The sequence below is a fragment of the Dasypus novemcinctus genome, chromosome 21 (genome assembly GCF_030445035.2).
Source record: "Dasypus novemcinctus isolate mDasNov1 chromosome 21, mDasNov1.1.hap2, whole genome shotgun sequence".
NCBI lineage: Eukaryota > Metazoa > Chordata > Mammalia > Cingulata > Dasypodidae > Dasypus > Dasypus novemcinctus.
In genome coordinates this window covers 86,753,478-86,779,495 of record NC_080693.1, presented here as the reverse complement: position 1 = coordinate 86,779,495, position 26,018 = coordinate 86,753,478, and the positions used below count along the sequence as shown (strand labels likewise).

Here is a 26,018-nt window from a genome sequence, read left to right as displayed (position 1 = left end):
TTGTAGGATGTGGAAAACTGGAACACTGGGAGCGGCACATCCCGTGTGGGGCGCTCCTCCACCTCCACGGGGCGCAGTGACAGCCTGAGGCAGGCTGCAGACTAATCCGCAGTGACCAAAAGCAGGTCTGCAGCTGCTGGGACGGGTGGGGAGGGCAGATGGGAGCCCTTCAAAGAGCACCATGAGGGGCGGCGAAGGTTCTGTGGAAGGCATGCACTTCAAATGCGACTGCTTCCTGCGTCAGTTATACCTCAATGACGCGACGCTGGGGAACCCGTCTCAACTTGGCCGCCTTCCCTTGGATGTTCCCAGGGTATTTCAATTCCTCTCGATTTATCACAAACTCCAAACGACAGCTCTGTGTTCCAGCTGGTGGATGTTTCCGCTCAGGCGAGCCATGACCCGCAGTGACACCCGGTGGAAGGCACCCAACTCCGGACCCTGGGCCGGTCCTGGGCCCCTGCCTCTGCTGGGACCCTCCCGCCCACCAGGCTGATGGCCAGGACCCAGGATGCACTGCGCTGCCTCGGGGGGGAGAGGGCCGCCCCGCCTCGGGTCTAGGAGCTGGTCTGTGTTCTCAAAGCAGGGCCAGGCATATGAGTGTGCAGAGCGTGTGTGAGAGAACACACCTTGAGCCAAGGCCAGTTATAGCACATGTTCTTGTAAAATGCACATACGAATTATGTGCGATTCTAGAACAGCTTAGAACCTAACAGACATCCTGTCAAGTTCTCCAAAACCTTAATGACAAGTAAAATCCGCAAAACTAAAATTAACTCCTAGTTATGTTACTCAAGTAACTTGGGGAAAGTATGTATGGTAGATTCTTCACATGAAATACATGTTCAAGTGTTAGTAATTAAAGAAAAAAGAATGAAAACACGAAAGAACCCATAAAGCACAGAAACTTCTTAAATGCTAAGGGAAAATGGGAGGGTACTGTACTAAAAACATAGGTGTTGAGTTAAGTCAAAGATTCTTCCTGGGAAAGAGGCCAAATGCTTTGTTTTAAAGAAATCTGGCCATCCTGGCTACAGAGAAATTTAATTTTTGCGTGGTCTGCAAAGAAGAGATTTAGGAAACCCACACTTAGACTCTATAATGGTTAATAAAAGATGCACTGAACATGATTTCTTCTAACTCATGCCTTTGTTTTTTTAGGAATACATTCAATCAAGGGCATAAATCGCTTGTATTCAGAAAACTATAAAACACTGCTAAAAGAAATTTAAAAAGACCTAAATAAATGGAAGGACATTCAGGGTTCATGTGTGGGAGGACTAAATACCATGAAGATATCAATTCTACCCAAAATGACTCAGTGCAATCCTGATAAAAATCACAACAGTCTTTTTTAAAGAAATGGAAAACCCAATAACCAAATTTATTTGGAAGGATAAGGGGCTCGAAATAGCCAGAAGTATCTTAAAAAGGAAGAACAAAATTGGAGGACTTTCACTTCCAGACTTTAAAATATATTGCCTAGCTACAGTGGTAAAAACAGCATGGTATTGGCATAAAGACAGATACATAGACCAATGGAACCGAACTGATGGTTCAGAAACAGATCATCACATCTATGGCCAAGTGATTTTTGTCTAGCCTGTCAAACCCACACAGGAGGGCCAGAACAGTCCATGCAATAAACGGTGTTGGGAAAACTAGATGTCCATATACGAAAGAAAGAAAGAGGACCCCTATCTCACACCTTGTATAAAAATGAACTCGAAATGGAACAAAGACCTAAATATAAAAGTTATAGGAAGCGGACTTGATTGACCCAACGGATAGGGCGTCCACCTACCACATGGGAGGTCCATGGTTCAAACCCCGGGCCTCCATGACCTGTGTGGAGCTGGCCCGTGCGCAGTGCTGATGTGCGCAAGGAGTGCCATGCCACGCAGGGGTGGCCACTGCGTAGGGTAGCCCCACGCACAAGGAGTGTGCCCCATAAGGAGAGCCGCCCAGCATGAAATAAAGTCCAGCCTGCCCAGGAGTGGTGCCACACACACGGAGAAATGACACAGCAAGATGATGCAACAAAGAGAGACACAGATTCCCAGTGCCGCTGATAAGGATAGAAGCAGTCACAGAAGAACACACAGTGAATGGACACAGAGAGCAGACAATTGGGGGAGGGGGGAGAGAAATAAATAAATAAATCTTAAAATAAACAAATAAAAGCTACAATCATAAAATTCCTAGAAGAAAATGTAGGGAAACATCTTCAAGACCGGGTGGTAGGTAGTGGATTCTTAAACCTTGCAATGCAAGAAAAAATGGATGGGACCTCCTGAAACTTAAACACTTTTGTGCTTCAAGGACTCTGCCAAGAAGGTGAAAAGGCAGCCTATTCAATGGGAGAAAATATTTGGAAACCACATATCCAATAAGGGTTTGATTTCCTTGCAATATAAATAGATAATACAACTCAACAATAAAAGTGCAAGCGCTCCAATTAAAATATGGGCAAAACACATAAACAGACGTTTCTCCAAAGAGGAACTACAAATGGTTAAAAAACACATGAAAAAACTTTCAGTATAACTAGCTATTGCAAACCAAAACTACAATGAGGTATCATCTCATACCCCATAGAATGGCTTATTTTAAAAAAAAAAGAAAACTACAAGTGCTGGAGAGAATGTGGAGAACCAGGAACCCTCCTTCACTGTTGGTATCACTGTAAAATGAGGCAGCCTCTGGTGAAGACAGTTTGGCGGTTCCTCAGGAAACTAAGTATAGAACTGCCATATGATCTGGCAATCTCTCTACTAGGAACAGAGTCAAAAGAAATAAAAACAGTGACATGAATAGACATTTATAAAGCAATATTCATAGCAACATTATTCACAATTGCCAAAAGATGGAAATAACCCCAGTGCCCAACAACCAATGAATGGATAAACAAAATGTGGTATATACACACAATGAAATATTATGCAGCTGTAAGAAGAAATAAAATTGGGACATATGATAACATGGAAGAACCCCGATGACATCATGCTGAATGAAATATGCCAGACACAAAAGACCAAATAGTGTTGGTCTCACTAACATCAACTAAATATGAAGCCTAACCACACAGAGTTAAATTGTAGAGTATAGGTTATAAGGGATAGGATGATGACTGAGAAGGGGTACTGATGCTTAATGTATGGAGAATGTTTAATTAGCTTGACTGTTATAAAGTGTGGAAATGGATAGAGTTGATGGTAACAAATTACAGCGAGTATAACACAGCTGGTTTATAAATGGGATTGGGTTGAAAGGGGTAGTCGAGGGATGTAAACATCAAATGAAAGAAAGCTGGAGAATAATCAGGAACTGAGTAACACAGGGAACCTAGAGGTGAATGAGCATTTTGGTTAATGATACAAATACAAGAATGTTCTTCTATGAACTAGAACAAATGTATGTCACTATTGTAAGGTGGTAAGAATGGTGATGTATGGGAAAAACACAATTAGTGTAACTTACAGACTATGGCTAACAGCAATAGTATAATATTCTTGCCTCAAAGCCAAACATATCAAAGCTAAGTGTCAATAATAGGGGGGTATGGGATTTTCTTCTTTGGGACTAATGAAAATGTTCAAAGGTTTACTGGGACAATGACTGCACAGCTGTGATGAAAGAGAGCGCCACTGAGTATACACGTTGGATAGAATGTGTGAGGTATGGGGCTGTATAATCCAGTGAATCACGTGGTGGAAGAGGGACTGTGGTTGACAATACAAATAGGAGAGTGTTCTCTCAGGAACAATAACAAATAAACAACACTAATACACAGTGTTAATAATAGGGCGTGTATGAAAAAAATATACCAAGTATAAGCTATAGACCATAGTTAGTGGTAAGTTCTTCTTTTACCATCTGTAACAAATGTTACACAACAATATAAACTGACTGAGTGATGATGTATGGGAATTCTGTACATTATACATGATTGTTTTGTAAACTCACAACTTCCTAATAAAAATAAGTGGGAAGCAGATGTGGCTCAAATGATAGAGCATCCACCTATCATATGGGAGGTCCAAAGTTCAAATCCAGGGCCTCCTGACCTGTGTGGTGAGCTGGCTCATGCTCAGTGCTGATGTGCTCAAGGAGTGCCATGCCTCGCAGGGTGTCCCCTGTGTAGGGGAGCCCCACGTGCAAGGAGTGCGCCCCACGTGGAGAGCTGCACCTGCATGAAAAAAAGCACAGCCTGCCCAGGAGTGGCACCACACACACACAGAGCTGATGCAGCAAGATGACACAACAAAGAGACACAGATTTCTGGTGCTGCTGACAAGAATGCAAGCAGACACAGAAGAACACACAGCAAATGGACACAGAGCGCAGACAACAGGCGGGGGAGAGGGGAGGAAGGGGAGAGAAATAAAAAAATGTTTTAAGTATATACATATTAAGGAAAAAAAATACTAAGGATGCAATTTAAAAATATTACACTGAAATATAATATGACCAAGAAACATTACATGACCAATATCCTAATTATATCCCCACATACTCTCTTCCAATCACCAACCCCCTGCAAGGATAGCCACTATCCTGACACCTAACAGCATAAAATAGTCTTGCCTTATTTTGTGCTTTTTATAAATAGAATCATACACTATGAACTCTTTTGTGTCTAGTTTCTTTCATTCATTACTGCATTTGTGAGATTTAAAGTATGCTAATTTTTAAATAGCATTTGTCATTACATAACACATACTCGAATTTGAAAGTTTATAATTATGTTTTAAAAAATCATGCCTTTTTTGTTCACATTAATACTGACATGCCTTAACTAATAAGACAAGTAAAGTAATTTCCCCAGCTCTTAAATTATTTAAGTAAAAATAATTTGATATGATTTCAGCAACCTGAAGCAAGGGAAGGTAACTATTTATTCCTCTACCTGATTTCTCAAATACCTCTTTCTTATCCATCTCATAAACAATAGAGAGATAACTTTGACCAGGAAGACAATTTTCTACTGAAACAGAGGAAGACACAGTCACTTCTAATTAAGATTTCATCCCAAGAAGCCCAAGACATCCCGGGGTTCAGTGGAAAGGTTGCCAGGCAGAAGCACATGCACAGCTCTGGCTTGTAGCCATCCCCACAGAATGCCAATTCCCACGTGGAGATGGCACTAATAAAACAGTAAGACTGAAGAGAGATGCCATCGCTACAGAGTGGTAATCCCAAGCCAACAGTCTTTTTTTTTTTCTTTCTCTCCCCTTCCTCCCCCCCACCCCCTGTTGTCTGCTCTGTGTCCATTCACTGTGTGTTCTTTTGTGTCCACTTGTATTCTTATCAGCAGCACCCGGAATCTGTGTCTCTTTTTGTTGCGTCACCTAGCTGCGTCAGCTCTCCTGTGTGCAGTGCCAAGCTAACAGTCTTAAAACTGTTGACACCCCTTTAAAGTGAGGGCAAACAGCTGCATGGAGCAGGGCTGATCAATATGAAACAAAAGTTTCATTAACTGTTCACAATTTATTTTTAATGTTTCATCCACACATACTTTTGGACCTTATAGGATGAAAAATGGAAATGGTAGGAACTAATTTTCAACAACTAAATCAATGAAAATATTCTAATTTTGTGTTAAATATTAAAAACTTACCTTATGACCAGGAAGCAGTTAGATCTGTTACCAACAGCAAAATAGTCAGCAGTGGTCAAAATATCAATTCCGTGAGGGAAAGTGCCCTGTAAATGGAAAAGACAGCTGAAAACGACCCGTGTACATTCACACTGACCAACAAGAGCCGTGGCAGGAAGCGGCAGTCAAGCCCGCAGGGGACGCACACCGCCTTCAAGTGGGCGTGCGCAGGACAGACAGGACGGGCGCTGGACAGCACCCCAGGTGGCGCACGAGTAGACCACTCGCAGCCGACGGAGCCACGACAGGCCAAGATCCTGAGGGTGGGGCCAGCACCGTCGCACCCACAGGTGTCACCCAGTATCACCTGCTTGTAAAACATCTGAAAGTCTTCTACAAAATGAACAGTTCCTAAGAAAATACAAATGACAAAGTTTAAACCAAGCAGAAAGGCTTGCAACCACAGCTGTAGAAGGACTTTGTTAAGCCTGAGAAATCCTCAGCGTGGCCTCTGGGTCCCAGGTCTCGCTGGGGGTCTTTCCTCCTCCAGAATGAGGGGACGCCAGGCCACAGAACAGAAGGCAGATGGGGCTCCCGCCTCCTGCTGCAGAGTGGGACATGCCCAGCGCCGACCCCGCCCTCCCACACCCCACGTGCTGTCCATGCAGATAGAGAAGCCCACGTGGACACCACTGACACACCGGAATTGCCACTTTCAGTGACCCGCCACGTGGTCATACATCACGTCATGTCACCTGACGTCACGTGATGTCCCTCAGCGTCGTGTGACACACGTTCAACATTATGTAAAGCCATGTGACACCACATGGTGTCAGGTGTGGCACCGTATGTGGCACTGTCTGCATGTGATGTCATATAACGACTCAAAGTAAAACTGACACACAAAGAACATTCAGGATCTGACTCTGAATCTTTATACGAAACTCAGGATTTTCATGACTGTGGAGACAATTTTACAGTGGTCTGACGAAACCAGGTGCAGAGGTGGAGCTCCTGCCCCACAGTTCCTGCTCCAGCCAGGCACTGGCCGTGGCTGGCCCAGCACGGTGAGACAGAAGCTGCAGGCACCGGCTACAGGTGGACGGTGGCTGGACACCCGCTGCTGTGGTTGGCCCTTGACCCTTTAAAGCCTACACATGCTCTCTTGGATGCTTTCTACAGCCTCACTGCCGTCACCAACTACCACTAATTCTGGCACTTGGCCGTTAAAGCCCCATCACGGGGGGACAACGACAAGTAAATGCTGCCCTACATGTGCTGCCATCTGCTTGGTGCCTCCAGGCCTTCCCACCAGGGCAGGCCGCCGGGCAGGTCTGGCCTGTGGGCAGCAGAGGCCTCCCCTGAGACTGCAGCCGCGTGGCTGCCTACATCTCAGCCCCAGACAGCTGTGGGACAGAAGCCAGGGCTGCACCACACACAGCTCCACAGCCAATTCTGCCAGGAGTAGTGGAGGGCAGCCTGGGAGGGGCAGGAGCACGGGTGGGAGGGGTCTGGGAGAGGGGGCAGGGACACAGCGGAGGGGTATCTGGGAGGGCGGGGGCCTGGGCTGCTGAGCACATGGGACGGACCAGCGCAGACACCTAAATAAGAGGACTGGGCTCAGCTTGCCAGGGAAGGGCCGCCCTGAGAAGGCGGTGATCTCAGGGACGGTGGAACACACTTGGTGCCCCTTGGAGGCAGTGCAGGGCTGTGGAATTGCTAAGGACAGCCATGAGCAGGCAGCAGGGTGAACTCAAACCGCTGGAGACCCTAACCCCAAGGGCAGGGGCGGGCAGAGACCACCTCGGCAGGCCGCGCCTGGGCATTTCTCGCAGCGTCCCCACGATGGACGCCTTCAATTCACACAACCACCCTGCCCCAACCCCTTGCCAGGCGCACCCTCAACTCCTTTCTCACTGTCTCCCTTCTCCATGCTGCTGAGCCCCTCAGCGTGGGAAGCGGCCATGTGGGAGCTTCACGGATACTGCCGCTGCTGTCTCCACAGCTGCTGTCCACAGCCCAGGGTCCCAGGGGTCCAAGGGTGCCAGGGAGCTGGGCCCCCTCGACTACCCCGCCCTGGTCTTCTCCTCCCAGCCCTGGACCACAGGCTCTGCTGGGTCAGATATTTAAGTTCCCCAGGGAGGAGCGAGACCGCCAGGAGGATATGAGCTCCTCCTGTCTCGAGCTCCGTACGCTCAAGGCTGCTAGTGGCAGAGGACAGCGGCACTGCCTGGGGGCCCCCGGTGGGAGGACGCAGGAGAAGGGACAGGGTATGTCCTCCTGCTGCCGTGTCCAGAGTGAGGGGTTCGAGCAAAAACTGCAGCTGTCCAGAGGAAAGACTGACCCCGCAAGGAGGCTGAGCCCCAGGTCTCTAACTGGGGCGTCCCCTGGGCGCTCGCTACAGGCCCCACCTCCACCTGCTGAACCCTAACCCCTGCGGGTGGGGCCCAACTGTGTTTTCATTAGCTTCTTTATTGGGATGTAATTCCCATTGCATGAATTCACCATTTTGGCCCAAACACTGCTCTTTATCCCTCTTGCCAACAGCTGGTAAGCTCGAGCCTAACCTGCACCTCTGCACTCTGCTGCTGCTCCCCTGGGTGACAGCTCGCAGCACCTGTGCTCCGGCTTGCTTCGCGCAGCTGCACACCGTCGAGGCCCTTCATGCTCCGGCCGTCTCCTGGCTTCACGCCTGCTCGTGGCCCAACAGCATTTCACTGTGCGGATGGACGCACTTTGCTCATGCATTCACTTCTTGGGCACTTGGGTTGTTCCCACCCTTTTGGCAATTGCGAATAAGGAATGCCATTATGACACCAGTGTCAGGTATCTGTCTGCAACCCCGTTTTCACTCCCTTTGGGGCCCATACCTAGAAGTGGGACAGCCAGGTCATTCAGCAGTTACATATTTAACGTCAACATTTTGCTTTCCATAGCGCTGCACCATTTTATACTCCCATCAACAAGGCACTAGAGTTCCAATTTCCCTGCATTCTCTCCAAACACTTATTTTCCATTTTAAAATAAATAACAGCCAGCCCTGAGGGTGTGAAGTGGCATTTCACTGTGGCTTTGATTTGCATTTTCCTACTGGCTAACATGTTGAGCATCTTTTCATATGCTTATTGGCCATACGTACATCTTTTTTGGAGAAATGTGTATTCAAGTTCTTTGCCCAGTTTTAATTGGGTGGTTTGCCTTTTTCTTGTTGCATTTTAAAAGTACTTTACATATTCTGGATATTCAGCCTTTATCCAATATATAGTGTGAGAGTTTGCAGTTCTTTCATGAATCCCAAAAAGAAAAAGACTTTGTTCTTCAACTAATCCACTTCTGTGGGTATGAGACCACCCAGAGGGGTGGGAGCCAGGCTGGGTCTCCACCCTCTTATTGGGTCTGCTATAAACGGAGGTACAGAGAGAGACGCAGAAGAGGTAATGTCATCCTGACCCAAGTTCGCCTACAGCTGCAGAAAGGCAGAGATGCCAGAGGCTGAGAGAGGCCCCGGAGCCTGGACCCAGCAGAGCACAGAGGCTCAGAAGGAGGCCCCCGAGGGGCTGGGCCCACGCAGCAGCTTGAAGCTGAGGCACCCGACCCTGCCGTCGCCTGATGGCCGCTCGGCAAGATGCCAGGATCACTGGTAATTGACTCTGGTGAGAAAGCATCTGATAGTGCCTTGATTTGGACATTTCACTGTTTCAGAACCGTAAGTTTGACCCTAAACCAAACCCCATTATAAAAGTCAACCCATTTCTGGTACTTTGTATTGGCAGTACTTTGTATTGGCAGTACTTTGTATTGGCAAATTAAGAAATATGGTTTGCAACTATTCTCTCCCTATTCTTTAGGCTATCTATTCACATTCTGATAATGTCCTTCTACGTACGTAAGCTTTTAAATTTGATCAAGTCGTACAATATCTACGGTTTCTTTTGTTGCTTGTGCTCTTGGTGCCTTATCTAAGGATCCACTGCCAAATCCCACACCATGGAGATGTGCTCTTACGCTACCTTCTATTTAGGGCCTAGACACATTTTGAGTTCTTGTGTATATTATGTGAGGTAGGGGTCTAACTTCAACCTTCTACATGAGGATTTCCAGTTTTCCCAACACCATTTGTGGAAGAACCTTTTCTCTCCCCAGTGCATATATTTAGCACCCTTTTTGAAAATCAACTGGCCACAGATGTGAGCGTCTATTTCTGGACTTCCCGTCCGGGTTCCAGTGGTCTACTTGACTATCCTTATGCCAAAACCACACTGTCTTGATTGCTGCAGCCTTGCAAAACAATCTGAAATCAGGAAGTGTGAATCCTTAACTGCAATTCCTGTCAAAGTGTTTTCTTTTTCAAAATTGTTTGAGCTATCAGGGCCCCTTGCAGTTTGGGTTTGAAAATCGGTTTTTCCATCTAGGTAAAAAAAAAAAGGTAGCTGCAACTTTTGCAGTCTGGGTAGCGACAACAGTGCCTCCTCCAACCTATGGACTGGGACCTCCAGCCACCCACGTGGACCTTCTCTAAGGTCTTTTCACAGTGCTGTATACTTTTCTTCGTAGAGATTTTACTCTTTTAGGTGCTTTTGTACATGGAACTGCTTTCTTAATTTCCACTTCAGATCACACAGCCAGGGCTTTCGCAAGCCCTCCAGGTGATGCCACTGGCTTTGGGCACACCCCAGGCAGAGCCTGCACAGCTGAGGCACTGGTGGAAGCAAAGGTCCTGGGAGAGTTCAGGCTGGTCAGCAAAAGCCTCGTGGCCGGCTGTGGAAAAGACGGCCTGGCCTCCTTCCTGTACCGCCGTTTGGAGAACTTTTTTGCTGCATGAAATCAAGCACTGCCTCCCCCTGTGGAGCCGGAAATGGCAGGTCCAGGCCCTTCCTCACCCTGGTCTCTGGCAGCCAAGCAATGGCTGACGACAGACACCTCGAGACCCTCGGCACCCACGCACTGTGCCTGGGGGCCAGGCCTAGCCACCACGCTGCTGGCCAGCCCCCAATGGCCCTGCCTGCTCCCACCACGCTTCTGCACACCCTTAGGGTGGTTTTGTTACTTCCAGCAAAAGATGGCTGATGACCTGTCGGGAACCTGAGGGAACAAGTGTCCTCAGGACTGCCTGCAGAGGTGGAGATGCACACAGTCCAGGGACCGTGGGTTGTCACCCAGCAGCCCTCTCGCCGAGACCATCCTCTGCTCTCTCTGCTGGAGCAGAAAGGGCCAGTGCGCCTGCCCATGTGCCGAGCCACTGCAGGCCACATCCCCCTCTACCCTGAGGCCGGACGTGTCCCCCACCAGCGGTCCTGGGAGGCCACCCTGGAATTCCCTCGCAGCGCCGTCTGCACTGCTGAAGTGCACCCTCATGAGTGCCTGCCCTTGCTTCCCGGACACCAGTTGCCAGGACGCCTGCTGCTGTCCTCAGGCTCTCCAACCACAGCACTCCCCTCCAGCCCGCGCTCCCCTCTGGGAAGCTTGCCTCCATGACACACTCGTGATGACCAAGCCCGCCTCAGTGTGCTTCCTTATCAAACGAGCTGGTGGCATTACTCTCTACCTTCCAAACTTCTAAAGCCAAAGCACCTCTGAGGCGTGCCCGCGTGGACTCCAATGTCAGACCGGGCACCACCTCCTGCCTGTCCAGCCTCTCCTGGAACCGCACTGCACGTGGCCCCTCCTCCTGCTCAGAGCCCCTTCCACTCCCTCCCACCCCATCCAGGCTCGTCCTCACCTCCTCAACCCAAGTCTCCTGCCACACTCTGCCATACATCACTGGATCTATCACACACAACCTTAAAAACCTGAGGTTTGCTCGGTCTGTGAGATAAAGTCTGCACTTCTGGCCAAGGCCGACAGGTGAGCAATGACACTAGCACATGGGGGGGGTGAGTGGGGGATCAGGGTGGCAGCTTCTTTGGCCTCTGGGCTTTGCTCTGGTCCAGGTGACACAGGAGCCAGTCACAGCAGAGCTGGCTCCACACCGCATGGAGCAGGCAGGGCCCACGGCCCCGCGAGGCCAGGCCTTCTCGCACGGCGTCTTGAGCCAGGGCTGAAGAGAGGCCCTCCTGCATCAGTGCCCACAGCAACTGCTGGTGCTGTGCAGCCCCTGGCAATGCACAGGCTCTGACCTCTGGCTTATGTGTATAAAATTATTTTTATGTTCACGTTTCTTCTAAAACACGCTGCTAATTATTTGAAACATGTGTCAAAACATGAGCCACAGAATGCAGAAAACCTGTGCTCAGAGGTCGCTGTGCTAAGCAAGCTGACTCAGGACACACTCTTCACTTGCGCCTGACATGCGCAGGTTTCAATGCTTCTACCTCCAGCTCTAAGGAAGTTTTAGGAAGGAAGATTTTAAAAAGCAGTCATACCTGTCTTCCCACATTCTCCTGGAAAGCAGCCTAAGGAACAGAAAGAACAAACAGAACAAGGTGAGTTAGGTTTGGTTTTTGCTAAACATCAGAAGATAAATTCAAAACAAACATGGCAGAATATAAGTAACCCATGGCTTCATTTTTCAAATAAAAGCTCTCACTTTTTGCTGGACAGGGCCTCAGGGGCAGTTTGTCACTCCTGTTTTATGTCTTCATGCTCTTTAAAACCAGCATACTCCTTGAGAATAATTTAAGAATTCAACTTTATAAAATCAGATACATCCTGAAGAGTGGCCTTTAATGCTAACACTAAGCTTTATACCACGGCCTTGGATTATAAAACCTAAATAGAGACAAGAACAACTGACTGGTTGAATACAAAGCCCAACATTCCAAACTTTCTCCCTGGGGACTGTAGGACACGGCCCACGTTTACCACCAACAACACTTTAAGTGTCTGTGTGCTGCTCCCTGGAAGAGGGCCCCTGCTCCAGGACAGGTTCCTGGCACTGCCTTCGAGGCACAGACGCCACACAGAAAGGTCGAAATACTCAACGAGGCTACGTGACGGTGACTGTCGTCAGGGACCCTGAGAAGTGCCTCTTCATTTCCTCAGTGCCATCTTCTCCTCCAGCTCCCACCCTGCCCAACATGGGAGTGCCGGCAAGCTCAGCGGGATGGGGCCTGGCCCAGTGGCAGCACCCCATTTCCTGACTATGACCGAGCTGGTGTCTGGGACCTTGCTCTCCTGCGACGTCAAATGTTCCAGGGTCAAGAATTCTCAAGGCAGGGCTGGGGACACAGCAAGACGAAAGCTACCCAACAGAACCTCGAGCCAGCCACGCATGGCTGCATGCCCCCACACCGTGAGAAAGGGCAAGAGGGAACAGGCACAAGCGAGGGGTCAGAGGGCAGGAGACAGGAGCCCAGGCGGAAGAGCTAGGGCTAGAGACCACTGCTGGGCAAAAGGAGCTGGAGAGGCAGCCGGGACATGTGAGCGCAGTTGGGGGGTGGGGCAGGAGTTTCCTGAGAGCAAGGCTGACCTCCAAGTTCGTGAACGTGACGACATCCTCATCTACTAGCTGGGAAGATTGCGAGAAGATACACACAAGGTAAACGGAGCAGGTGGAGGCAAGAGATCCGGGGTCTGTGCTCTGAACAGCCACACCCTGCTCAACTTTACGTTTCTATACAGGCCCGAGAGCCCAAGCAGGTTAGGAGGAAACCAGAGACACAGGCTGTCTCCAGGGCCGGGAACTGGGTGGCTGGCGTGGAGCCGGGGGGGGGGGGGGGCAGCCTTTCCCAGATGAGCCTTTCAACAGGGAAGCTGGGACAGGAGTGGAGGAAGACTGATTTCTGCTTTGCATCATTTTGTATCTTTGCAAAGAATAATTTAAAGAAAATAAGAAACAAAACCAATCAGAAGTCAAAGTAAAAAAGATAGGTCAATTTTAATTACGTAAATTACTTAGAAACATATTTACTCTCCTGGTAACATCATCTAAAAGGTAAAAAATAATAGAGAATTTACATGGAAAAGCATGAGCTCTAGAACAGATAAAACCACTTTGAAAAAGAAGGAAGTGGGGAGACACGCACCCACCCAACCCCTAGTATTAGGCCAGCTACACACTCATATAAGACTGTGGTACTGGTAAGGAGGACAGGAGAGAACCGTAAAAAAGAGCCACACAAACATGCTCAGCTACTTTCTGACAATAAAAGCAATTCAGTGAAGGAGGATCTTTTCAATAAAACTAATGGAGCAACTGGACATCCACAAGCAAAAAAGTGAACCTTGACCTAAGCCTCACATTGTATGCAAAAATTAACTCAAGATGGGTCCCAGACTTAAATATAAAGGAGAAACTATAAAAGTTTAGAAACACAGACGACATCAAAAGCACAATCCAAAGAAGGAAACACTGGTAAACTGGACTTGATCAAAAGTTAACATTTTTGCTCCACAAAATACCCTGTTGAGAAGATAGAGACAAGCTACAGACTGGGAAAAAATATTTTCAAACTATATACCCAACAAAAGACTAGTATGTAGAAAATAAAGAACTTTCAAAACTCAGCAATAAAAAAGTCCTATCAGCAAATGAACATAAGACATGAACAGACACTTCACAAAGAGGACACAGATGGCCAAAAAGCCCTGAAAAGGCAGTCGCCATCACTAGCCATCAGGGAGGAGCAACTAAAGCGGAGGAGACGGCACCATGCACCTCGCAGAGCGACGCCGCCCGACGCCTGAGCGGCTGCAGAGGAGCTGGGCCTCGCCCACTGCTGGGGGGACTGGAGAGGCAGGGCGGCTCTGGAAAGCAGTGTGCGCCTTCCGACAGAACTAAACACGTAACTTCCACGCAGCCCAGCAACTGTGTCCCAGAGAGAAAGGAATTCGTGGCCACACAAAAACCGACACGAGAATGCTCATGGCAGCTTTATTCATAAGAGCCAAAGCCAAACAACCCATATGTCTCAAAACAGGTGAAGGGGTTCAGGAATATCACCAATAAAAAGGAGTAACTACTGATACACTATTGATAGTGGATGGGTCTCAAGAGCCTTTTGCTAGGTAGAAAAATGCCAATATCACAAGGTTACATACCATATGACTCTACTCATAGAACATTCTTGAAAAGGAGAACAGATTACTGGTTGCCAGGGGTTAGACACAGGGGCGGTAGCAGGGGGTGTGAGTGGCTATCAGAGGGCAGCCGGGACCTGGAAGGGAAGGAGCCTTCTGCGCCTCGACTGTGCAGATGGACACACAGGTCAGCAGCACCTAGAGCGGAACACACACAGACACACCAACACACACGAGCACAAATACAACTGGGGACACTGCGCTCCGCAGATCAGGCCAACGCCAGCTTCCCAAGGGAGACGCACTGTCGCCCCGCAACACACTGCTATGGGGGACTGAAATGGGTGACAGGCACACAGGCACTCCCTGTTTCTGTAACTACACATCACTCTCAATCATCTCATAATAAAGAGTTAAAAGAGCAATGACATTGGTGTCTGTAGCGGTTTGATATGGTTTATGAATTCCAAAAATAGAAACTGGATTGCTTGTAAACTCGTCTGTATCTGGGTATGATTAAATTTTGACTAGGGCTTTGACTGGGCCACGTCAGCAGGATGTTGCATCCCCGCCCCTTTGGTGGGTGGAGACTCACAGAGAAAACTACACAGCAGAGCAGAGGAGTTAGTTGGCATTTTGATGGAGTTTTTGAGCTGGAGCCCAGGAAGTAAGTACACAGGAGAAGAACATAAGGGAAAAGGGATGGCTCCTTAAGGCAGAAGCACTAGTGAGAGAAAGGGGCCATTCACCTGATAGTCTACAACTGGCCTTGTGGAGAGAGCACAGCAGCTGAGCCTGGAGAGAAGCAGAGCCCCGGAAGGGAGGAGCCCAGGAAGCCTGAACCCTACAGACGTCGGCAGCCGTCTTGCCCCAACACATGGCAACAGACTTTGGTGAGGGAAGTAACTTATGCTTCATGGCCTGGTAACCATGGGCTTCTATCCCAAATAAATACCCTTTATAAAAACCAACAGATTCTGGTATTTTACATCAGCGCCCTTTGGCTGTCTAACACAGTGCCTAAACACCAAGCATCGTATATATAGTATTGTATGGAAAAGATGTTTAAGTGTTTTTGTCAAAATCTAGGCTCTTACCCTTACTTCAACCGAGACCCCCATTTCCTGGCACTGGAAGGAACGCTGGCCTCCCCCCCTACTCCCTCCCCATTCCCCCCCTCCTCATGTCCCCTCCCCTCCCCTCTCCCACCCAGAATACCCCAGCACATTCCAGCATGCACCCTCACAGGAGTGAATTGAAGCTGGCGGCTGCCCAATGGCAGCTCCTTTTTGAGACTCAGAACTACAGGTCAATGGCCCATCTGACCACTATGAGCAAGTCAAACTCACAGAATCTTACTTTCCTCCCTTTACCCAAGCACAGGCCACATTTACCTGAGCACAGGCATCATCACCTGTCCCACTCACCCACACTGCTCAGCGCTATCTACAGAGATGGCTGCATCCTCTGCTGCCCTTAGGGTGGGCGCTGAAGCCCACTCTGCCTCGACAGTCTGGGGCCTTCCCCTGACGAGCGAGGAATGCCCGGCTCACCCTGCTGCCTCCTCCCAGAACACTGGGCCTTCTTCCCTCTGCAGAGGCCACCTCATGGTCCTTCTCCTTCCTGGGGACACTGACGGGACGGATGCAGGATGAGGGACGAGCCAGCGCTCAGCCCCACGCCTAGGAGCTTGTCAGCAGAGGGGCTTACCGAAGCTGCTCTTCTGCAGTTTACGTCTCGGTCGAATACTGTGGCAATGACCAAGGCACTGCAAAAAAGAGAAAACAACTGAAAAGAAGCCTGCAAAATAACCTGCCGGCATGACGCGTGCTCATTCTGGACCACTCGCTCACTCACCCAACACTGGAATGTTTCCCACATGGAACCCACAGCTCAGGGACCTCAGGCTGCAGAGATGGCCCAGGTTTGGTCCTCCCAGACCCTGGGCTCTCTCGAGGGAAGGGAACACAGCCACCCCGTGTCTAACCAGAACACGTGGCGCACACAGTGGGGCCTCCCAAGTCTTAGGAGGCAGAGGTGACAGGCATGGAGTCTCAGGGAGGAGGTGCCCTCGGCCTACGGGAGAGGGGCACCCCTGAAAGGCAAGGAGCCGATGGGCAGGGCTCCCAGGGCGGGCACACAGCCCTCAAACCAACACTCGGGACAAAGGCATCAGGGCTGGATGCCAACAGGCCCTTCAAGACCACGCCAAGGAGCTGAGCTTTAGGCTGAGGGCCCGGTGGCTGCACAGACGTGGCAGTGCACAGGCAGCCGCTGGGCCCCGAGAAGCGGCTCTGCACAAGCAGCAGCTCCAAGGGCCTTCATGGAAGCTGGTCATCCCAGAGTCACACGGATAATCACCGTTTTAAGTCTTTTCTGTTCATTAGATCATCAGACTTATTTTTGCTAATAAGCAAGAAGTACTCATTTGACTCTGTACCGCCTGAGAGCACCAGGAAACAAAGGCCTGCTGGAGGGCAGGTGTGGCCCTAGACCGGAGGACTTGTACCTCCCCTCAGCCCCAGAATCCCCTCAGGCACACGCGGTCACTTAGAAGGAAGTGAGGCAGCCTCCTGAGCCGTGCAGTGCGGCACCCCTGCTGCCAGGTGAACATGCGTGTTAGTGGGTGAGCCCCTCAGCATTCTTCAGCAGCCAGAAGGCCATGGTCGTTTCCAGGCTGCTGCTGCTTCCTGAAAGGACGTGTAATCGCGCACCTCAAGAAGTGAGGACTTGGATTTTCATAAAACATCAACTACGAATGTCACAGCCCAAAAGGAAGAGCTCACGGGACAAGAGAGGCCTCTCCCTGAACGACTCCAGCTGAAGACAAGTTACCTGGGTCTCAGGCCAGAGAGACAAGGTGCCCTCCTTTGCCCAGAAAAACAAGGCTGCTCTGGGGCCTGAACCTGAGCCCACCATGGTCAGGGCAGGCCCTGCCCGATGCCCATAGCTGCTCCTTCGCCACCCAAGACTCAAGTGCCTTCCCTCTGTGGAGTCTCGAGGGGACCAGGACGGATCACAGCTGTGACGGAACCACCAGGCTGGGGGAGCACCAGCGCCTGAGGCAGAGGATGGCAGGCCCGCTCACAACCCCTGCCTCAGGGTGCAGGGGCCGCCTGGGGAAGGTGGGGAGCAGTGCTACAGGGGTCTGAGGAGAGCAAGGGCTGCTGCCGGCTCAAGAGCCACATGTAAGTGGGGGGGCTGGGGGGGCTGTGCGCTGGAGGGGTCATGGGGGTCCACGTGGGCATGCGACTTTTAAGAACACGTGCACATACAGACGCGAGCGAGCTGTGCACAGGCGAGTGCCTGCACTGCTTTGCACATGTGCACTCACTGGCAAGCGGGCGTAATCCATCTATGTATTCAGACCTTGGGGTTCCCAGCTCTAAGCAGGAGTCCATACCCAGAGCCTGGATTCCCAATGCCATCCTCCAATGAAAGGGACCAAGACTTCTTGGAAATAGTTGACTCCAGGGCTGCAGTAGGGAAACGGCACATGGGGTGCACAGAGTGCTCAAAAGAATGAAGCGAGCAGGCCTGCTGGAGGAGCACGGCAGCCACCCAGAGGCAGTCAGGGGAGAGCACGACAGCAGGACCATCAGCATCAGTGGTTAAAGCCAGCACCATTAAAACCCACAGATGAGAGGAGGGACCACGCCGCCTCATGAAAGAAACGCGACTGACACAGATGGAACGAGGGACACGGAACATCATCAGAAAATGAAATGTGGGATAGAGACATGCTCAATTGAGGACTGCCCAAGGCAGGGGGAAACCTAAAAGGGATATGGGACAGTGGCACAGCTCAGAGCACCCCTAAAATATGTTATTTACAAAGCAAGAAATAGTAATTTTACCATGGAGTCGCCTGGCAGACACAAAGACAAGGGGATACACAGCAGGGTCGTCCTTCCCACGCGTAACCTCTGCTAGAGGCAGGGCCGCCCTCTAACCTCTGCTCGACGCGGGGCCGACCACTACCCTCTGCTAGACGCGGGGCCATGGGGCCGCCATTTAACCTCTGCTAGATGCGGGGTCGCCCTCTAACCTCTGCTAGATGCAGGCCGCGGGGTCGTCCTCTAACCTCTGCTAGATGCGGGGCCACCCCCTAACCTCTGCTAGATGCAGGGCCGCGGGGTCGCCCTCTGCCCTCTAACCTCTGCTCGACGTGAGGCCGCGGGGTCACCCTCTAACCTCTGTTAGACGCCGGGCTGCGGGGTCATCCTTCCCACATGTAACCTCTCTCTAAACAGGAGAATACATCTGCTGAACCCAAGTGGCACGGTGTGCCACAAAACCCTGCCAGGCCTCCTGAGAAGTGGGTCAGAGGTCAGCAGGGGCTGGGGTGACCACAATAGACACACGTCTCCCCTGGGACTGGGTGCTCTGGAATCAGACTGCGGTACATCAGCTCTGCAGGCAGCAGCCACCACAGGAGGCCGGGCTGCATGGATGCGAGCCGAGGTGCGAGCTGACATGGGGGCTGCGCAGTGTGTGAGCCGACGTGGGGCTGTGCGGGTGCGAGCCGATATGGGCTGTGGAAGTGTGAGCTGTGTGGTGTGCGAGCTGACCGTGGGCTGTGGAAGGCCGGGCTGTGTGGTGTGTGAGCTGACCAGGAGCTGCGGAAATGTGAGCTGTGCAGTGTGTGAGCTGTAGCTCCCTAAAGCTGTTAATTTTTAAAGTTCATGAAGACAAGGCATGTCAGCAGAGCTGCCCAGAAGGGAGGTGCCAGGCCGCGTGCCAACTAGCTTCAACATGGGAGTGTGGACTGGGCCCTGGTGCAGACAAAGGACAGCAGTGAGAAAGGGTAAAAGCCAGAAAGGGCAGTAGGAAACAGCACTATACCAAGGTGCACCTCTTCATTTGATAATTGAACAACTTAAGCTGTTAACTATATGGAAACTGTATTATTGTATTAACTCTAAGTCTAAAATTAGTTCAAAATTAAGGTTTCTTGAAAATCAACTAAATATCTGAAAATCTTCAAAGAAATAATGGAAAAATTATTTTCATATGAAGATGAACCTACAGTCCACCAACAGGATCTGAATAAAAAGTCCAGGTTCCAGCCTTCGGTTTGAGATGGAGTCACAGCATTAATAGAAGGCTCTGCTGAAGGCATGTTTTGCTCTCCCTTCCATGGCAGTGTAGACGTGATGTCAACCGTCTCTCCTCGGGCCCAGAGTCAATGGCTGGGATCCACTGCCGAGCGTGTGGGACCCACCAAGGCTTCCCTGCAGCTGAGCCAGCCCTGCAGGGGTTGTGGCAGAAATCAGCACATTCACTCAAAAACATGTTCACTGGCCAAGGAACAGTGGTTCTAGAACAGAAGATGTGCTCCAAGAAGCCCCAGGAAGTCCTGTTTGTGAAAAACGCAGTGTAGACACAAGTATTGACAGTCATAAGTCAGTGTGGTTTGTCTCTGTGCAGTGAGATCGCAGGTGACTCACTCCCATCTTTTCCCTACTTTACAATAAACATACATTATCCGAGTACTTACAAAAAAGAGAGCTACAGGCAGTCCAGCAGACTCCCACACACCACACGCCCACAGTGTGACTACACGGACGAGCCGAGCCGGCAGGGCCAGGGAGTCCCGGGCGCGGTGGCAGCCTTCGCCTGCAGCAGCTGACCCCGCCTGCCCAAAAGCCCTCAGCACTTGAACCTGACCTGAGAAAGGAACCAACCACTGCTACCTCACCCACTTGAGTCAGGTGGCACTTATGTTCACAAGCAACGTCTTAAAATATTTCACTTCACAGAATGTAGGAGGACAGACCTAACAACGTTACTTGAAAAACACAGCCTTTCACCAACTGTAGAATTTTTAGTTAACTAAAAAAATCAACTGTGTTTGTACCTAAAAATGCAACAGACTTTTAATACTGTTTTTATTTTGGTAATTTTTTAAGGCTCTCTAAATTTTACACTTTCAGTACAAAACTGGCTTTTCTAGAAATACTAGTATGTTTCAAATACAAACAAGTCTAATAATATTGGTTAAATATAAATGTGAACATACTTTCCGGACACTACCACTCTCGCTGGGTACCCCCAAAGTCCCCTCTGTGCTTTTAAAAATTTACTGAGAAGGATTAATCCCGACTGTCAAAGTCAGTCACGCACTTTCATTTCACACTCAGAACAGTGCTGAGGCGAGCAAGGAAGCCGAGGCGGGTTTCAGGTGTCCTCACCTGTCTGCTTTCACTGGAAAAGTTTATGTGATACTTCACCAGGATTTCCCAACAGAGAGGGTGGGCTGTGTCCAGCAGGGAGAGATTCTCTTGTTGTCCATGTCAAGGAAATAACATGTCTTAACTTGCTAGAAGCTCAGCACACCTGATTTTTGGCAGGTACAGCAAAGATCTCACATCACAACTCAATTTTTCTTAGTTTGTATAATACTTTATAGCAGGGGTTCTTAACAAGGGCTTCATGAGCTTGAATTGAAATTCAAAAACAGCATTATTCTTGTGGGGATGTGTTGGTGTGGGTGTGAAAACATTTATTAAATAATACACAGTACAGTGTGGACTTAGTAAGGGGCCTGTGGTTTCCACCACTGTGTGGTTTGTGAAAGGGTCTGTGGAACAAAAAAAGTTAAGAGCCTTTGCTTTATAGCAATAAAGAGCAAATACATTGTTTCTTCCTTAAGTAGAAGTAATCCTGTAATTTTAAAGTCAACAATTTTTAAAATATACAGACTAATTAACTTATTACCCATGTCTTTTGAAAGATGCAAATCACATCTTTTCAAGTAAAGTGCATTTATTTTCATTCCTAAGCTATATGAATTAAAGAACACACCAGGTAACCCATGGTAAAACACAAAGTTTTCCAAGTCATTTTCAATTTACTAGGTCTGATAGCAATCCCCACGTAATTTTCTTGGGAAAAAAAGATTATCTTCATTCCCAGAAGTCGTGCCATTGAGAGAAGCCGAGTGGGGATAAGACACAGCCCCAAGCAATGCCTCGCATTTCCGTACTGTCCAGGTAATAGGCTCTCAGGAAGACTGGAGCCCATCCCAGTACAGCTCCCCTGGCATGCCCCAGGAAAGGCACCGCCGCCCACACACCCCTAACAACCAAAACTCATTTGAAACATGATTTAATTTACCTGAAAGGTTCCTCTTTGATATTTAAAAAATAGATAGGATGGCTACATATTCACAAGGTAAGGTGGAAGAACAGTTAATCGAAGTTTCTTTAGCAAAAGTAGGAATCAATAAGAAAACGCCATCAAGGAGCCCCTCGATGCCTGTGTAGACGACGCCAGGCTTCTGGGGCCCAGGGCACCTCACAGAGCCCACCCTGCCTCCTCCTCACCTCCTCGTTCTGTTTATCAGATATTTCATGCCATTTAGAGAACTGTTCTGAGCACAGCTAAAGATACCGAGATTGATCCTGTGTCAGAATCAATGGGCTTAAAGCTGATAATAAATTGTGGCCGTTCACTATGAGGCGGAGGGAGGACACACCCAACCGATACTGGGGCGGGCGGCACTCACTGCAGCATCCTCCACCATACCTGGCACAGCTGTGACTCACCTCCCACCCTGGCCCCAGCGGAACGCCAGGAGTCTGGACAGACCGGGAAGGGCTGGTGCACAAGCTCCTCAGAACCTGTTAGACTGGCCTGGAAACACTCCTGGGTGGGGCTGCAGGCCCAGCAGATCCCAGGGGGCGCCAGAGCCCGGGGCCTTCAGACAGAGGCTCCAGGCAGCACATTCGCTGCCTGCCTCACTTCAGAGAGAGAAACTACAAAGTCACAAAGCAGGAGAGGCAGGTCCCTGGTGGTTTCGCTGTTTAATTCGTGTAAACAAACTCATTAGCAATCACTTAGGAATGCCCAGGAAGTCGAGGAAGTTTAACCTCCCTTTAGATCAAAAGATCCAAGTGTAGCCAAATTAGCTTCCCCAGGCAGGTTCGCAACACAGTCACGTAGCTATTACTCTTCTGTTCCAGCTTTCTGAAAGCCTCATGCCGTGCTGCCTGGCCGGCAAGCCCTTGTGCATGGTCCTCTTCTGGAAGCGCACCGACTCGCAGACTAAGTGAGCTGCTCCACCCACACCCCCACCCTGCAGCCCCGACAGGAGTAGCACCTCCGTCAGGGTCCGGGACACCCTGCTCTCCCGGCCCATCCACCCTCCATTACCACACACAGCACGGCCAAGAGCCCCCGCCCCACCAACCAACGAGGGGTACGGGCAGGATGAGCTCGCTGAGCTCCAGACCTGTCTTTCCTTTTCCAAGCAAGAGGGCCCTGGACCCCCATGGCAGTCAGGCACACAGGGAAGGGGGCCACTCGGCCAGCTCAGCAACGGGACGAGATTCCATAACACTGGGCACCCCGAGACCGTCAAGTGGGGACTAGTCCCAGGCCTGCCAAAGCCTGTCCTGCTAAGGCCAGGACTACCATTTCCTGGCGTTCTATCACGGAGTGAGATTTCACTTTATCAAAATCACTGCTGAGATTAGCGCTAACTGACAGGTCGTGATGCTGCAGAGTCCAGCCTAGCCCAGACACTCTGGCCTGGGGTTTTCCAAACTCCGGCCCCAGGGGGTTACGCTAGCAAGTCCTCTCTTAGGGTCTGCAGGCGACCACTGTGCAGAGACAAGACTGCACCCTGAAACTGATTATGCTCAGCCCACAAAAGGAAAAGAGGCATTCACCACAGGAACCCTGGGCCCTGCACACGGCGGCGCGTAGGGCCCTCTCCACAGGCGGGGTGCAGCTCCACCTCATCGTCAGCCCTCAGCCCTGAAAGCTCCAGAAGAAAGAGGCGCAGCTTGCCACAGAATCTTGCTGGCAGGCAAGACATGAGGCTGAAAAAGGAAACTCCTCAGGACTATTTTTGCTTTGAAGTAGAATGATCCATTTAGCAGCCAGGTTCAAATTCAAGCAGACAGGCATCCAAAAAGCAGCCTTCCACGGCTTCGGCCAGGCTGGGTGTCCACCCTGGCAGCCCTCCCCTGCCCCTGCTCTCACCCTTGAGCCGGGAGTAACGGCACCGACCTGCTTCAGACAACTGCTGTGAAAGGGAGCAAGTTGCTGTTGATTCAAAAAGCCCAATTTTATTCTCCTGTGACCGTTGACGTAATCAAGAAAAATACGTTTCTCTAGAGAATCAACTTCCAAAAAGCAGGGGCAGGACCAGGGAGCCGTAGGAGGGGACTTCCCCAAGCAGAACTGCTTCCAGAGCAATGAAGAGAGGCCTGGCCGTCACGGTTGTCCTCACTCAGCCGGCGGCCAATCTCCACCTCATAGCACGAGCAGGGCCTCTGCACGGCTGCCCTCACAGGGTCTCCTCCTCCCCCCACTTGATGCTCACTGCTTCCTAGAGAAGCCAGGCCGCCGGGCACAGGCGAGCTGCCGGGGTGGTGGTCAGTGCATGGGATGGACAGAGGCAGCCACGCCTGGTCTTGGCCTCCCCTGGACCTTCCTGGCTTCAGGTAACCCATAATCCACAGTGACATCTACCACCGATTCACCTGGCGACAGAGCAGTGCCCTCAAGCCCCTTCTTTCCCTCCTGGCCAAGCACAGGGGACGGGAGAGGCTGGACGTCCATGTGACGTCCCAGGAAGTGCTTCACCTCCTCAGTAGGAATCAGAAACCTTAAATCCTCTGCAGGCTTCGCTGTGACAACAGCACCAGGACGGGACACCACAGGCCGCGCCTTCCTGCCGCATGGTGGTCCTCCCGTCCTGGTAAGCAAGTGGTCAGGAAGCACTGACCAGTAGAAAGCAAAGCTCCAGCACCTCAGAAGTAGGCAGAGCACCAGGCAGGGGTAGGCGGGGGCCACGTCAAGCATCTCCTGATGGGTCCACTCTGGGCGGCCTGGAGGCTCACACCCCAAGGCGGCAGAGGGTGCCATAGGGTCCCCACCCTGCCCAGGCCAAAGGAGTCCCGTGTGTCGGGGCCATAAGCCCCTATCCGCCTGTCCATCCTCTTCGGCCAGAAACAACCTGAGTGGCTCCTCAAGAGCCAGGGGCAGCATATGCAGCTTGAGCATCATCTTCCTAGTAAGGGCAGGCAGGTGAGGTGCCCTACCAAGGCCTGAACAATTCCACTCGAGAAGCTGCCTGGCTCAGCGCACTCTCCTGGATGCTGAGGAAACAAAGACGCAGTACCCGACCTCCACCAGCTAAATGGAACTTATTTCTGTCCAAAAGCAGTATCAAATCTGTGTACAAAAAACAACCGCAGAGTTTACTAGCCTGGAGACATACTGGTTTTACGTTTTTATCCAAAGCAAGAGAATACCCGATCCTAATGGCAGCCTTGGGCAGCACAATGTCCGGTAGACACCACCGAGCCCACAGCCTCCAGGTACTTACACCAGTAAAGCAGAGAAAACGAGGAATTAGCGTTTCAAAGGCTCTGAAGATAAAGAATGCTGGTAAATACTGTTATTATTGAACGTTCAGGGGCTAGTGCAGAAAACCAAAGGTGAGGTGAGGTCAAGCTCGGCAGAAGCAGAGGCTGGCTGAGGGCACCCCCACCAACCTCCCAGCCGCCGCGGGGAGCAGCCTCCCCCAGGAAAGCTCCACAGAGCCGACGATGCGAGTCCTCTCCTGCTGGAGGCAGCACAACACACCCGGCGAGGTCCTGCACCTGCCCCACGCACGCTGCTCCTGCCCCTGGCCTCTAGCTAAGCACATCCTGCCAAAGACTCCAGAAAGTCCCTTCTACATCTTCTGGTCAGAACCGGTTGCTCAGGACAAAGGAGCTCTAACCTTGAGCTCTTCTCTTCTGCAGGCCATCCTTGGAAGTTACACCAGCTCATGCACGGCTGCTCTCTGAACACCACTGAAGGCCCCACGCTGGCTGCAGCCCAGCAGCCGCCCCACACCCGAGTCCCGAGAGGACGCACCACGGCCCCGACGGGCTTTACCTGGAGATCTTGTTCACGAACGGCCGCAGCTCCTGCGGCGCGTAGGCGCGTGCGAAGGCCCAGCACACATAGCAGGCAGCGTCCCTGACGTTGGCGCCCACGCTGCAGGCACCCCGCTTCTCGTCATAGGTCAGCGCCTCCAGGATCACGGCGACCACTGTGCAGAGACAAGACCGCGTGAGGGGCAGGGCCACAGTGGGCTGCACACGTTTAAACCAAGAGAGCCGCTGTCGAAACCCGCAGCATCCAGCCCAAAGCCACGCCCATCCCCAGCAAAGCACCGATGCCGCAGGAAAGTGGAGTCCACCAACTGCAGTCAGAGCAACACTGGGGAGAAGCCACAAATGGGAGGGCAGGAAAAGGGGCTTCAGCAGCACTGACATGTCTGCAGGGCTTGCCAAGGGGGCTCCTGCGTCTGAAGAGACTCAGAGAAATGCAGGGAAGGAAAAAAGGGCACGGTGAGGGCTACAGGCACAAGAGGATGCCCACCAACCAGGAAGCACAGCTCCTGGTCCACAGACACAGACGCGGGACACGCAGCGGCAGGGCGCGGAGCCCCAGG

At 50.8% G+C, this 26,018-nt stretch overlaps 1 protein-coding gene across 6 annotated transcripts in view; it reads right to left on the bottom strand.

Moving 5' to 3' along the window:
• The window catches only part of TBCD (tubulin folding cofactor D), a 241,723-nt gene that overhangs the window by 81,124 nt on the left and 134,581 nt on the right, over window positions 1-26,018 (bottom strand). For all 6 annotated transcript variants that reach the window (XM_058284969.2, XM_071210865.1, XM_058284968.2 and 3 more), the window contains 4 exons: window positions 25,457-25,613; window positions 16,268-16,325; window positions 11,962-11,991; window positions 5,621-5,706 (listed from right to left, as the gene is read on the bottom strand). In XM_058284969.2, coding sequence (XP_058140952.1) covers window positions 5,621-5,706; window positions 11,962-11,991; window positions 16,268-16,325; window positions 25,457-25,613 — 331 coding nt within the window. The remainder of the gene's footprint in view (window positions 1-5,620; window positions 5,707-11,961; window positions 11,992-16,267; window positions 16,326-25,456; window positions 25,614-26,018) is intronic.